Source organism: Megascapheus bottae, chromosome X (genome assembly GCF_031878675.1).
Source record: "Megascapheus bottae isolate mThoBot1 chromosome X, mThoBot2.hap1, whole genome shotgun sequence".
Taxonomy (NCBI): Eukaryota; Metazoa; Chordata; class Mammalia; order Rodentia; family Geomyidae; genus Megascapheus; species Megascapheus bottae.
In genome coordinates, this window is record NC_143547.1 from 61,312,972 (window position 1) to 61,328,553 (window position 15,582).

At 38.1% G+C, this 15,582-nt stretch overlaps 1 protein-coding gene across 1 annotated transcript; it reads left to right on the plus strand.

Annotated features, from left to right (window-relative positions):
* The first annotated feature begins 4,776 nt into the window (after window positions 1-4,776).
* On the plus strand, window positions 4,777-11,589 carry LOC150041174 (synaptonemal complex protein 3-like). The gene is made up of 6 exons (XM_090327143.1): window positions 4,777-4,867; window positions 5,413-5,479; window positions 5,894-5,928; window positions 8,616-8,730; window positions 9,782-9,881; window positions 11,488-11,589. Exons 1-6 carry the CDS (start codon window positions 4,777-4,779, stop codon window positions 11,587-11,589), a joined length of 510 nt encoding a protein of 169 aa, XP_090183269.1.
* The last annotated feature ends 3,993 nt before the right edge of the window (window positions 11,590-15,582 follow it).

A 15,582-nucleotide genomic window follows, 5' to 3' on the forward strand; every position in this document is an offset into this window, starting at 1 on the left:
TCCTCATCCTACATCTAAAAATAATAGAGAAAGAGATTATTCTAGTTAGCCACCCTTGAATTCTGGGATAGGCCATAGGACAGATGTTGGTATGCAGGAAGAAGAAGAGGGTTATATTAGGTCATGATCACAAGAGTTGATGGGACAACTATAGGTCCAGGATATCACCTATTTCTCCCCACTTGCCACCACTACCTCCTGCAGAAACAGGGTGCCTTTTGGATAACAGACTCTGAGAAACAGAAAAATTTTAAAATAAACACAGTTGCTGTGGCCAAATAGCTTAGTACTATGGCCTGCACATTATGAATCCAGGATTCATTGTATGAGATTCACATGTTTATCTCCTGGCATAACAGGAGGCATCTTTTGTGGCATCATTTGAATTATGAGAGTTATAGTGTAATAAAACTAGGGTATTCGTCTCCAAATATTGCTTTTCATTTTGTGCAAGGTTCTCATTTTTTGGCCTTGGTATTACAGAATTCTGTTTTGATGGCATTTATTTTGATTGTTTAAATGTTTTTGTGGGTGGCTTTGTGACTTTTCTGTCAAATCCTTCAGAGATAATCTGGCAAGTGCTGTGATCACTATCACAAACTCATGACACAGAAAATGATTAGATTTTACTACAACACAATTTTCTTGCACATATTTTAAGAAATGAAAATTTGAGTTATGTGTACTCTGTCATGCTGAAGTGGACCTGGTGAGACCTGAATTTCTCAGGTCACATGTGAGAGTAGAAGAGGAAGACCTGCATGACAGTGTTGGGAAAGGTAATCTCAGTCTCCATTATACAGTACACATTCTGATAGTGTGAGCATTAGGGTGCTATCTACCCACAGTTGCTTGATAGTTTGGCAACTTAAAAGCTACAGGAAAACTTTTCCTATGGTGTTCCAACATCTAGGAAAGCACCAAGCCCAGAGCTGCTTCCAAACAGTGGTGAAAATCTAAGCATTAGAAATACAGCCACGCAGACTCTGAACACCACCTGAGTTCACTCTTGGTCTGGTGCATTCTTCTCAGAATAGCCCCTATACTATCATATCCCAAAGCCCTCCTGGTACTTATTGTTCTAGCTCATGTTGTTCCCTGACAATTTTTCAGGAACATGATATACAAGAGTTACTTAATAGATCCTGCAGTTCCTGTCCTTGTGTGGCTGAAACAAACTACAAAGGAGCAAGCCTGAATGAAATGCTATACTTAAGAAGGATTGTGGTCAGGCAGTACCACCCAGATCAGCCTCAGTATCCTCAAATGCAAATGAGGCAACTTAGTTGTCTTTCTGGTTCCTTTGAATAAGGAAATAGAAATAGTAGGGAAAATGGTGATTTGACAAGTGGGAATTTTGACAGTTCATGTGACTCCTAGAGTTCCAACTTGGTTCCTCCTCTGAGAGTACTGCTTGTATTCACATGTAACCAAAACTATCGAGGATACAAAAATAAAAGGATGAAGAGTTCTAGATCAGTTCAGGCAGATGCAGAACAGGAACCATTTCTAAAGTATTTACAAACCAATGGATTGGGATTGTGACTCAAAAGGTATCACGCCTGTTTAACATAAATAAGCCTCAGTGTCCCCATAGGCAGTACATGAAGAGAAAAGGAATTTATATAGGGATTTTCAGATCACTATTGAGTGAACTTTAAAATTCTGACTTCTATGCACAATATGGATGACATGCATTGTCATTGTGTTTCATGACTCCAAAGTAAAGCACCTGATTATTGTCCATAAGACAGCATGGAGTGGCCTCCATTGTGGGCCCTTTGTTATAGTCCATGTGAAAGGAATATCACCTAAATGGTTTTTCAGTTGTGTGTTCACATGCAATTATTTAAATGTATGCTTGAGTTTCCTCATTTCTAAAATTGTAGGATACAGTTAGCAGCCTAAAGAGAGTGCTGTGAGGCATGAATGAGCATAAAATCTAGAATCTAAGAGGTTACAGCCTCTGAGAAGAACACAGACTTTCTAGGGCTGCCAAAGCTGACTCATCAAACAAGAAAAGGGAAAGGGTTTGTTTGGGCAAAGTTCTTTCAGCTGCAAACTATTGAGTCCAGTTCATAATTTTTGGTATCACAATGGAAGTGTAGCTCTGCCATCAAGTACCTTCACCCTCAACCCCTACCACTGATGTTGTGTATTGAAGATTGAGATTCTATGAACAACCAGGTGAGGTAGGCACTGTCAGATTACCCAGGAATCATTTTGAAATGATGGAGTTGAAGATCCAGAATGGGAAACTCCTCACATCTTGTGCCTGAACATCCTCACATACGCAGAGGAAAGGAGGGTATAACTCCATCCTGAGACTGAGCAATGATTGAAGACAAACACAAGTAGATTTCAAAAGGCAATTTGGAAACCACCTTGCAATCTAATATCAGACATTCAAAGGGTAGTTGACATGTAGTTACGTTGTCAGAAACTTACTTTGGTACTCATCTTAATTTGTAGATGCCAAAAGCAAGGAACAAGGAAAGCATGAAAATGACCCACTTGGAAGAAAAGAAACAGAGCACCTTACAACTGATGTATCCACTGGCTCTGGGATGACAGAAAGGATTCTCCCTATGAATGAATCTTTGTTCTAAATGCCCCTTTTCCTTTACTCTCTTTCACCACATACTCATAGCTTCAACAATAGGCTTTTTAGACTATGTATGGATTTTGATACAGGATTGGTTTGAATTTTCTGCTGTGTCTTCATAGAAGATGGCAGATCTTATGTTTAGTTTGTTTTAGCTCTACATGAAATCACATAGTAACAAGCCATCATATTTGTTGAGGGTGAGGGAGCTGTAGAGCATGTTGATTTATCTTGGAGACTCTTAGACCCACAGGGAATTGCCATGGGGCACTGGAGGCTCTTCTGGCCAGAGGGCCACTTATTCCAGTACTTAAGTGCTGTAGATTTGCCAGGGAAAGATTTTATTAGTTCATGATTCAGACATGCAATTTCTCACCTCTGGGTCTGGCCTAATCAAAGTCTTAGTCAGACCTCTACCCAGTTCCTCACCTTATTGATTACATCTGTACATTGAAGGCTATGGTCATTCTGCCATTCCTATGAGTTCTGAGGTTCGAGGAAAGGCATCCTTAATGAATCACAAGACAGAGAACTCTCTTTCCAGACCCTGGACTAGCCATCTTGCCTTCCAAGTATCTTCTGACTGCCTCATCAATGGCTGCTGACGTCTCTACATAATCATCATGTTCAAGGTTATTGTACACTCTCAGTTTCCATATCCTCAGCACTTTTACTATTAAAATTTTCCAGCTGGAGGGAAGATATTGATCATGTTCATAAGCTTAGAGTAAGTTGGTTCACAGCAATCATGTTTTCAGTTCTGATCCTCCTAACTGGGCAGAATTTATGAAACACATTTGTTTATTTAATTGTACAAAATATTCCTCTCAAAGAATACAGGAACCATATATGTGGAGGAGTGCTCATCATTTACACGACAGTTTAGCCTGCACAGTTACATATAAGCCAAAGTCTGGCCACACTAGGCCTAATAAGTTAGACAGAATGTTAGGTTGAGCATGACCAGATACACACTAATATAAATGTACTTGTAACAGAACACAAGGAATGTGTGAATGGTTGGAACAGGTGTCTTTTGTTGTGAAAGATGATGTTTGGAGGTGCCTTGCAAGCCAAAGCAAAATAAGAGATAGCTAGTGTACTCCTGTGAAATGGGGGATGGAAGAAAACAAAAAAATATAAGGGGTTGTCTAGATGTGCTTTGTGAATAAGATGAGGTTTTGATGGTCTATACCAGGATTGGGATTCATGGTCAGGTATTAGTGGGTTAAAGAGCTACAAAACTTAGGCCTGTTTAACATCCTTATCTGTAATGCGCATGTGCCTGGCACCAGCCAATCAGCAAGAATACGGTTTGGCCAGTTGGGCCATATGCAGTGTGCAGTGCAACTGTCCTTTTAGAGCTACATGCAGTGCTCGAGAGATCACTGGTTCCATCGACGCTGCTGAGGTGAGTGACGCGGTGTGAGGAGCTGGGCAGAAATTGGACCGTGGCAGTTAGGAGGCTGCTCTACACGAGGTACAGACTCAGGGGAAGCAGGAATGGCATAGCTCCAGCAAATGGGGGATACGGGTGGGGTCGTGGAACGGCAGCCCTCGCCCCTGAGAGGACAACTGGGAAGCTCTCACCCGGCCTTGAAAGGCCACGGATCCTGAGGTGAAACCCGAGTCCCGGTCGACCTAGGGGGTGGGGGTCCAGGTTATGGAAGATTCTGAGTGGGTTATGGGGCAGAAGGGAGACATGTAAGGGGACCCTCAGTTTCTGCCCCTTGTCAGAGCAAGTCCACAGCTCCGCGGTCCTGAGGTGTTTAGTGCCCCTGGGCTTGGCTGAGAGCTGCTTAGTTGGTGCAGGGTCGATTTTCCTGTGTCATGGCGCTGCCTTCCTGTGATGCAGCAGCACCAGGGCGCTGTGACTGAGGTGCAGGGCCAGTTCTTGTCCTCCGGGTACGGAAGACATGAACCAGAAAGCACAGAACAGTGAGGCTGAGCTGTGCTGAGCAGGCCACACCTAGAGGAGATGATGGTATACAGAAAGTGGACAGGATATGATCAGGGGTGCCACCCACTCCTGCTTCCTGCAGCTTTATGTCAGCTAGGACATCTCCCGTTCTAAACACGGGCTGTAAATGAATCTGAGTCCCTATCCCTGTTTGTTTATTGTATCTTTGTGTTCTCATGCTTCAAGTTCTGTAGCACAGGGAGCCCAAACCATGGCACCAAAGCAAAAGAAGCATCACAAGAAAGATTCCAAAGCCTCTGAGCCAACTCAGTATATGGCAAGTTGTTCCTCTCAGATTCCAGGTAAATCAAGTCATGTCAGTTCTGGGTTTATGAGCCGTCCTATCATGCAAGACCCTACCTTCCCCAGAGCACGGTCTGTCTAATACCCTTACCTGCCTGTTCAATACATGTTCAATTTTCGTCTCAGGCTTGACCATTTTATGTGATTCTCAGCCATTCCAAGTGCTGCATATTGTTTCTCTGGAACATGGAATTTGTCATATTTAGGAGTAAATTTCGATGTTGCCATCAGGGATCTAGACAGGAATTTTAAGGCAGCATTCTGCATTTGTGTAGTCCTCCCTTATGACATGTCTCATATGTATGGTAGGACACACAGGGCTCAATCTCAATTCTCTTGTGTAAAGCTGGTTAAAAAAAAACTCTTCCTAGGTCCTGGTTCAATTATGTCCTACATGCATGTAAATAATTCCATCTATACATGTCTCTTTGACATTTTTTCTCTACAAAATGCTCCATAATATTGATATTCCTCCAGGAGACTGATCAGAACATGACTCTCAAATTGAAATTTCTTAACTTCTTATTTTCTTCTTTCACTGCAGCAAGTAATCCAGCAATTCAAAGCACTGGGAACTTTAGTTTTTTCTTAACACCAGAAGAAGAAATGAGGTAATTTTTTTGAAATGAGTTTTGCTTACTAATAAAATACTGCAAACTAGTCAACTTCTGTTCCTATGGTATCCTCTATGGGAACCACTCTCATAAATATTCATGAAAATAAAAAATGGTGTTTCCAAGCCAGGCGGTGGTGGCTCATGCATCTAATCCTAGTTATGCACTAGGCTGAGATCTCAGGGTCATGGTTCAAAGCCAGCTTGGGCACAAAAGTCCATAAGACTCTTATCTCCAATTAACCACCAGGAAACCAGAAGTGGTGCTGTGGCTCAAGTGGTAGAGTCCTAGCCTTAGCTGAATAGCTCAGGGGCTGCCCCCAGACCCAGAGTTCAAGCCCCATGACTGACAAAAAATGGTGTTTCTAGTGAATTAAAAAATAAGAAAACAACTCATGTGATTTCTCCACAGGACTGAATTGCAGAACATGTTTCAGAAGTTTTCAGGTATGCATGCTTTATATCAACAAAGTTGGTTTTTTTTTTTTTGCAAGCCCGGGGCCTGACCACTGTCCTTGCACTTTCTCAAGGCGAGAGCTCTACCACTTGAGCCTCAGCACCACTTCTGGCTTTTTTCTATGTATGTGGCACTGAGGAATCCAACCCGGAGCTTTGTGCATACTAGGAAAGCACTCTACCACTAGGCCAAGCTCTCAGCCCTCAACAAAGTTTTTAAACTAAATAATATGTGTACTAAACCAGGTACATGAGCCAGGGTCATGGTCTGTAATGCTAGCTATTCAGGAGGCTGAAATGTGTGATCATGATGTGAGTCCAGCTAGGGTAGGAATGTGTGAGACCCTTAAGTCCTATCTATAAACTACACAGAAAAAGCAGGAAACAATGCTGTGGTTCAAGTGGAATAGCACCAGGCTGGCAAAAAATAATTTGTATATCAAAAGCATTTATCTGTGGCCTGTGGGATTGCACATAAACCCTGGTTATTATACATAAGATAATATAGAAGTGTTTTTCACTCAGGTATATTGTAATATTCCCTTTATATATCTATATCTATATCTTTTATCGGTGTAGATATGTTTCTCTATCTATCATTTCTGTCCGTCCATCAGCATGTTCTTGCCTGTTGTTTTATCTTAAGCTGTCTTTAGAATCTTAAATCATCCTACCTCAATCTTGAAATTTTTACAAGACGTGGACATCTTGGTGTGGGCAACTACTCAGTGGAGATATTCTAATGTCCACTTACAATATTTGATGTATAGAACTTGGTACTTCCAATGGTGAGGTAAAAGTGATACTTTTATATTCTACCATAAGAAATATTAGGAAAAATTGTTAAAATACTGTCTATTCTAATTTTGTTCACATAGCAAGCAGCAATGACCTATCTGGTTCTTCTCCCTAGTGTGTATCTTTTCGACACACTTATGTATTTGTGTCTTTCTTTTCCATTTGTGAGGAAATAGTAATGCAATTTGAATATTCTAAAACAGTTCATTTATATTTATAGCTCATTTATAATTTATATGAGAGAACCGAAATCAAACCTCAGTCTTATAGGTGCAGAATCAAACCAATTTTTTTCTTTTTTTAAATATTTTTATTGCAATTAATAGAAGGTTTACATTATATTCACCAGATAGAAGGTACATTACTTCACAAACATTGATACCCTTTCTCATATTTGATTGTCTTTGAGTAAGAAGGCTTCTTAGATTCCTTTAGGTTTTTGAAGTGTTAACAAGGAAGTGGAACATTTTATTATAAAGAAACTGCGATTTTGTTTCTCTAAATTTGAAGGTGACCTAGTATTCAAGATTCTTTCTGGTAGTTCAAGTCTGATGTACAAAGACTCATCCAGGGAGCTTCTCAGGTTATAGACAACTCTTGGAGTTTTTATCTTGGATCCAGTGCGTCAGATTCTACTGCGGTACATGCAAACATTTGTATTTTTAAGAAGCCTCTTGTGTGGCTTGTGTGGAATGACTGTGTCATGTGCCCTTGACTGTCCTTCAGGACAGCTGGAGTTATGGGCCCAGGCAAGGAGAGGGGCTGCCTGATCAGCTGGCAGGGGTGCCAGTCCTCTAATGATAGTAAATAACCAGCTATCAGAAGGGCCTGGCTGCCAAGCCCGTCAAACTGAAATTTAAACTTGCAATCATACATAGAAATTTCAAGAGTTGTTTTAAATGTTAATTTATCAACAGAGACTTTGAGGGCAATTAGATTATGATTTATGTATGTTAATCAATTTCATATGGCTTGTGAACAAACTTGCTTCTTTTAGTTATCCTTGACTTTGTCCTGAAATATCTTTTAACTTATATTGAAGCTACATTAATCACAGACTACATTAAAATATTGTTTTAAAGTTAATTTTTAATTTTGTTTTCTTAAAGTAATTGTAAGATGCAATTTTAACTCAATAAATCAGATTGTGAGTATGGTGTACCTTGATCAATATCAGCCTTCAGTCATTCTGCCCCAACTGTTGAACCCCATCCATACCCTAAATGTATGTGGTTCTAGTTTTACCTCATGAACTTACCTCTGTGCCTTTGGAGAATTTTATAAATTAGTTTAGGGTTTTACATAATGAAATCAGTAGTCTGTCTGTATGTGCGTATTTGTAAAAAAAAAACTGGCTTTGTGCTATGTAACAGTATAGCTCATGCTTTAATACTAGCTACTCAGGACACTAAGATCTGAAGACCAGTTTTTGATGCCATCTTAGATAAGAAATCCCAGGAGGTGATCATCTTTACTTAATGAGCAAAATGTCAGAATTGGAGCTGTAGTTCAAATGGTAGAGCACAGCCTACTATCTTGGGTGAGCTTGGGACAGCACCCAATTCCTGAGTTTAATCTTCAAATATAATAATAACCTTTGTAAATGTTTTTCATAGAGAAATTAAAGATTGACCTTATAATCTACTTTACAAGTTTTGATAAATACAAATATGTTTTTCCTTAGCTATGTTGTACATTTAAAATATTAAAAATAACACTTCAAAATCACGTTTCCAACTATATTAGATATTCAATAAATGAGGGGAAGGAAATTATTTTGGAAAATGATGCCTATGTGTGCTTCACAATAGAGCTGGAAAGATGTTCCTTGCTCCTACTGCCTTGGTAGTAGATGCTATGTGAATATATTTTCAATGCAGAGGATATTAGGAAGAAGCGTCTCACAAAGAGAAGTTTGAAAATGAAAGTCAATGCATCTTTCAAAAGCATCCAGAAAAAATGGGACCATGTGCTGAAAGGACAGCATGAGCTGAGGTGAGTTTTTAAGGGTTTGGAACCATATACTTTGTAACATTGTAGTTAATTATGGGTGCAAAAACTTTATTACAATATATTAGACCACTCTTTGAATTGTCTTTGTTTAGACTTAGAACTTGGTTTAGCTAGACAGTTTAATGCGCTTGAGCAGCAACCCCATAATTTTGATTGCTTGGTTTGTAGGTAAGCTATTACATTTTCCACTACCTCCTTCTGACTATGAACATTGTATCTGCTGCATATATGGATCACTAGCATGCTTCCCAATGACCTTCATCTTTTATGAAATAGCCTATGCCTAATCCATAGCTTCCCAGGCCTTTAAGTGTGGTTCTGCAATCTCTGCCCCCACATAACTGAAATGACAGTCATGACTCGATTTTAGTACAAAAAATTGTTCTTTTCTTCCTGTATCTTCAAATCAGCTACATTTGATAGAGAAGTCTGCAAAGTTTCTTTGATCTTTCAGTTAATACTTAAATTTGTGTATCACAAGGAAATTTGTTCTCACTCTATGAATGACCTTACTCTACTGAAGTTGTCAAACCATTATACTTGTCGCATATTGTATTTCCATGATTTAAAAAAGAAGTCACATATAGTGACAATGTATAAATTCATTAAGTAGGCTTTACCATCATTTATACTGTACAAAATTCTGTTGGACACGTTGGGGAACAAAAAAATCATTCTCTGCAGACATCTTGTATAGTAAAAAATGCAAAAATAATTAAACATGTTAATAATACAAATGAACAAAATATAAAAAATTCGTTATGGACAAAATATATAATAAAATTTATTGCTACAATATTTTATTACCATTCTTATTGAGTTTTCTTGAACTAAAACACGTGAGATAATTTGAACTAAAACACATGAGATAACTTTTCAATCAGTCCTTTAAGGACATACATTATTTGAGTAAGATTGTTCAATTTTTTTCCTTCCTCCAATAAGATCACAAATATTGCAAATCAACTGACCCTTGAATGTGCTTTACTTTGTCTTTGTTGCTATGAAACCTCATGGTGTTTATCTTCTACAGGATGAATCTTTATGGAAAAGATATTCAGGAGATGGTGACTTTTTTACTACTGTCAGACATGCAGTTGAATAAGTTAAAGGAAGAAGGAAAAATTCTGGCTGTTGATATCCTGCTTAGATTTCGACTTTACTAGTCCATTAGCACCATTTAACAAGGCTTCACACTGACATTCAGGTGGGAAGTTTGAGAACATGATTTAGATGGAGAAATTCATAAGGTTAATAAGGTGATGGAATATTCTGGTTGCTTCTGTGTAGTTAGCATGATGTCAGAGTCTCACCTAAGAGTAATACAGAGCTCAGACCAAGTGCTGCCTTTATAGCAGAAAAAGAGGCAGTAAATTGAAATGCCAGCCATTAGACTATAACCTAGTGGAGTATAAATCCCAAGAACAGTCTAACATATGATTATGATGTACAGACTATGAATTTAAATTGAGAGCAGCGTTAATGGTTGTTACTGTGCAGATGAAAATGTAGACTTGGGAGGCTTTAGTTCAAACATCTATTTGTCTTGCACCTTTGGGATACACACTGAAATATTTGAATTCAGGGCGTCTCCAGTACTTTGCAGTGTGAAATCCGGTCACACCCATTTAGATCATATTGTTTAGAAAGAGGGGATGGGGACAGGATATATAATGTGATTAATGACTACGTGTTTAATGAAAGAACAGTGAGGATTTCTGAAAAGAGCTTCATTAATGAATACTCCATCCTGAGACATTACTGAGATGTAGCACTAAGAAGTGTAGTCTAGGAATATATGTTCATGTTGAAGAAAATGAAGGAATAGTATAATGTGGTGGTCAAGTCCTTAATACCTGGCCCTACTATATGCTATCATTTCAAAGTTGTTTATGGTAGAATGACAGAAAAATTTGGTTATCACTGTGCCTCTATTTCCTTCCCAATTAAATGTGATATGACAAGATTACCTTCCTTATCACATTGGTCCCTGGTTGAAATGGCAAATATATGCAAAATGATTTTGAATGTTGCATTACATATGATTCTGAAGGAGGCTTTGCTAGTACTGTATTAGTTGCACTGTGTAATTGTTAGGAATGAAAGGGGTTCTTGGTGTCTATATAAGAGATTGAGTGACTACTGAACAAGTGGCCAGGGTAGTTCAGAATCATGACGGACAATCAGAAAAATAAATCTAGCATCTCGTGTGTGTGTGTGTGTGTGTGTGTGCGTGTGTGTGTGTGTGTGTATGTGTGTGTGTGTACATACCAGGCCTGGTGCTAGATCTCGGGATCTGCATGCTAATTCAGGGTCTGAATGATGAAAAGTACTGTTCTACCCTTGAAACCATAGCTCCACTTCTGGCTTTGTAGTTGTTCCTTGGAGATAAAAGTCTTGTGGACTTTCATTCCCAGTCTACCTTTGCACTGTGATTATCATATTTCAAGCTCATAAGTTGTTAGGCTTACATCCACAAGCCACAGACATCCTGCCTTAGATTTGTGGATTTTTCTATCCTCAAAGACTATTATCTGTGTTATGAATGCTGTTAAAGAGGCAGGATCATTACAGACCTTTCCATATTATGGGAGAAGGAAAATCATTTAAATAAGTATTTTTGTCACAGAATTTAATAAAATATTCACATTAATTTATACTACTCTTTGATAAGGAATTGTAGTTGGTTACCATTAATTTTTCCCTAGTGATTACATCACCCTCTTTTCGTACTTACAGATTCAGTATCAGAAGAAAGAAGAGTCCTTTCAACAATGTCTGAGTGTTCACAGCCAGAAAATAGAAGCCTTGGAAATGCTATATGACTTCAAGGTCTGTTAAATTTTGGTAGCACAAGCAATTTCTTAAAAAGCTTTATGCAGATATAGCACAGAAAGTACTGTGTGTTTTACAAAATTGCGTTCAAACTTTGTACTAACATATCTGAAATTCTTAAACAATTTACTCAAGGCAGCACTAATTCTGTTTAAAATAATGATAATGAATTTTCATTTTAGAATGCATTCCTTAGGTTGGTATTGTTCAAAGCAGAAAATGCTAATTAATCATATTTCCAATAGATATCGATATCCTGAACTCAACAGATACTTTGTAAACAGTAAGGGATAGCAATTTCACAATCAGTGCATAATTAATATTAATAGTAGAAAGCAGGAATTGGGCACAGTGTGTATTTCCTGACAAATTTGTTTGTCCCATGTCTGAACTTCCCACAAAGTGCTTTTTTTGAACATTTACTAGTCAAAGATATGTGAGAGTAAAAACATTATTCAAGGATTCGCAGTTTGTAAATTGAGAATTATCTACTTATATATGTGAATCATATAATACATTCAGAGACACAGAGACCGCACCATGGTGCTGGTTTGCAGTTACTTAGCTTAAAACGTAAAGTTACATGGCAAGGTAGTTTAGTAATAGCATTATGTACTTCTTTAATATTTGGTGTGCACTAAAAAATGCCATGGAAAACACTCACTTGAAGCACTTCTGCATAGCCAGATGTGTTGCTGTGATCCACCATGAGACCTCTTCATTACTTAAAGATTTGACAGAAAGTTTCTTCCCAATGTCCCTGCTATATGATGCTGAGTTAAAAAAAAAACTTCACTATTTTCATTATCCTTCCTCTCCAGTTATCAAGAGATTCTGATTCTTACCACTTCAGTAGTTCTTTCACTGCAGTCCTAATTCTAACATTGGTGCTGTAGCTGTTAAGGAACAACTTCTTCCTTGCTCTAGCTACTAAGATTTATCTGAGCTTACTCTTCTGTACTCTCTCCTTTTATGTACATTCAGTGTGATATCCTTATACAGGCAAGGTTTTTTCTTTTAAAGTCCTCAGCCACTTCCTGCCCAAGTTTTTTGCATTCACGCACACTTAACCATAGACACCCTTTTGAAAGCTCTCTTCCGTACATGTATTCCTCCCTTGCAGATTAAAAGCTATCTCTATGGTCATTCTCCTGCCTTCTCTGCTTTACTATTGCTATTTTCAAGAATACTTTCAGCTTATTTTCCTTGTGTATTGAAATATTTGTCTTTGCACAACTAGTAGACTTTAACCTCCACAAATTATGTGTTAGATATATTGATATATACACTTTGGTCATAAGAATTTGGAAGAGATCACACAGTTATTTTCTCTTCTCTCTATAGTACTTAGCTGGTAAATTTTAGAAAGTCTGTTATACAGTTCTCTGTTGAACCTTAGACATGAGGTCAGTAGTTCATGACAATAATTCTGACTAGGGAAGGCACAGATCATCAGTTTTATATTTAGAGAAAACCAAGTGAACATTTACTCAGATCAAATCTCGATGAAAAAACTTGTCATGGATGTTGTTTTACTGACTAGAGCAATGTGGGAAGCTTAAGTAGGATAATGAAATATAGCATCCTTGGCAAATTTAGGGCCAGGGGTGGGGGCGCTCTTCTGAAAAACATTTAAAGTAAAAAGGTTTGGAAATGTGGCCATTCTAGAGTGCAAGTAATTTCATAGTATTCATAAGACCCTAAGATAAAAGCCCAATGCTACCAATAGGAGTACAACTTGCATGTTGAATGACTTGGACTTGCTTCAGATGATTTTATTCCTCTGGAGAAGATATGTGGCATTGATGTTATGATAAACACAAGTCTAAAAACTCGTGTGTTTTGTTTGATAGTTGTATTGCTGTTGATGTAAGCCAGAACTTGCCATCTAGAGAAAGCCTTTAGCTCTGAGCCAGATCACCAATCAAATATCGCATTTTGCAAACTTTATGATGCTATTTCCTAATAGTGTTATTTTCTTTTCCTTTGTTCCAATTGACAGTAAAATTAATTATTCTGATCAGTACTAATCAAACCAAGTTTTATGTTTCCAGTGAGGAGAGAATTTCACGCAGCCACACAAGTAATTTCAGCATTGTTGTGCCATTTTGTTGTTTGAAATCCGGGCCTTGACATGGAACTTAACTTTTGTTCTGAAGGTCTGTCTACTAATAAGTGAGTCACAGCTCCAATTCCAGTTTTTGTTGGAAAGGAAAAGACATGTGTGTGTCATGGACATTCATACTTGCGCACCAGTAACCTCAGATCTCAGGGCTCCTTAGTAGCTAGGATTACAGGTGAAATCCTCCTGCATCTTCAATTGCTTTCTTGCTTTAAGGAGTATTTTGATCTTCATTTAGTATAGAGAATATTTAGGTTTGGCACTATTGAATTTCATTACTAAATTTTAATGGGAATACTGTTTGAAATGAAGATTGTTCCTATTTGTAAATGAAATGAAACGAAAACTGATACTTTCTAAAAAAATTCTAGAACTTGAAAAAGCTACAGGATTATCATGATGATGAATTTGTGCCCAATAAATACTTATAACGAAAAAAAATTATGCCCAGAGGCAAACAAACATTGTAACAGATACTGTAAATTACTTATGTTGTAAAGTGAAAACTAAAGATTCAGTAATTCCATTCTTTTTTATTAATAATTTTTATTTCAATGTATAAAGGCGTTACAGTTCGCCAGATAGAAGGTGCATTATTTCTCACACAATGATGTCCCTTCTTATGTTTTTGTCCCCGTTTCCTCATCCCGCCCATCCCCTCATTTTACCCTCCTATTTTAAATAAACAAACACATATATAATAAAAGAGATAACAAAGGGAGATAATATAACAATATGAGATTGCTGGGTGTGGTGGCTCATGCCTATAATTGTAGCTACTCAGGAGGCTGAGATCTGAGGATCGAGGTTCAAAGCCATCCCAGGCACAAAAGGACCTAAGATTCTTATCTCCAGTTAGCCTCTAGAAAATGGGAAGTGGGCTTTGCTCAAGGATAGGGCGGTAGCCTTGAGCTGAAGAGCTTAGGGACACCATCCAGGCCAAGGGGTAGGGCAGTTGCCTTTAGCTGAAGAGCTCAGGGATAGCTCCCAGGCTGAGTTCAAGCACCATGACCCACAAAATAAGTAATACCATTTTTTTATTGAATGGCATATGAATTGTAAGACCTAACTAACTTGTCAGATAGAAAAAAATGTTAAATATACTGTGAGAAACCATATATTGGAAACAATTTGCAATACTGTTGTATGCTTATAACTGTGGTTACAGCCCTGTAAATAACTCAACATCCTGAGCAACATGCTTCCAAATACGCAGGTTTAAAGAAGATATTTGTTCCTTTTTTCTCTATGTCCTCTTTTCCCCATCCATTTTCCTATGTGAATGGGAATCAAGAAGGTTTTTATTTTTACAGGGAAGTTCTCTCCTTCTTTTACTGAGTACAGGAGTTTAGGAAATCAGCAAGAGCAACTCTGGAAGCAATGCCAACACAGAAAATATGAAGAGTCCGAAGGCCATCATCTGGACACACTCTCTGCCTCCATATGTTTGTCCATAAACCATTTTCCTGAGGTTCTCCTCATCTTGGAGTGTAACTATAACTATTCCATGATGTAACAATGTCCAATGCTCATTTTTTCCTGATAGAATTAATAAACTTTCATTTTCTCTTAAAATGTATTTCATCTTTTGTTTATGACATTGAGTTCAGTGAGCCAAATTTCTAGTGTCAAACCTGAGAATCACTGTGCAAGTATTAGTCCACATCACACAGCATTTTACAGTAAGGAAAGAGTCTTTTATATGTAGCCACGCTTGAGTTGAATTCTGGAACATCCTAGGAGAGAAGCAGGCATGCAGTAAGTGGGGCACAAAGAGCAATATTGGAGAACGTGATAGGGCCAGGTATAGCTCCAGGGCACTACCAGTTTTTCCTTCCATGCTCCCAAGAATGTTCTAAAGGAATAGGGTTTCTTTT

Excerpts from the sequence above, each read along its gene's own strand:
- LOC150041174 (XM_090327143.1), top strand. The coding sequence starts at position 4,777 with ATGGCACCAAAGCAAAAGAAGCATCACAAGAAAGATTCCAAAGCCTCT. Across the intron at positions 4,868-5,412 it reads TTGTTCCTCTCAGATTCCAG|CAAGTAATCCAGCAATTCAA; the intron begins GTAAATCAAGTC and ends CTTTCACTGCAG. Across the intron at positions 5,929-8,615 it reads CATGTTTCAGAAGTTTTCAG|AGGATATTAGGAAGAAGCGT; the intron begins GTATGCATGCTT and ends TTTTCAATGCAG.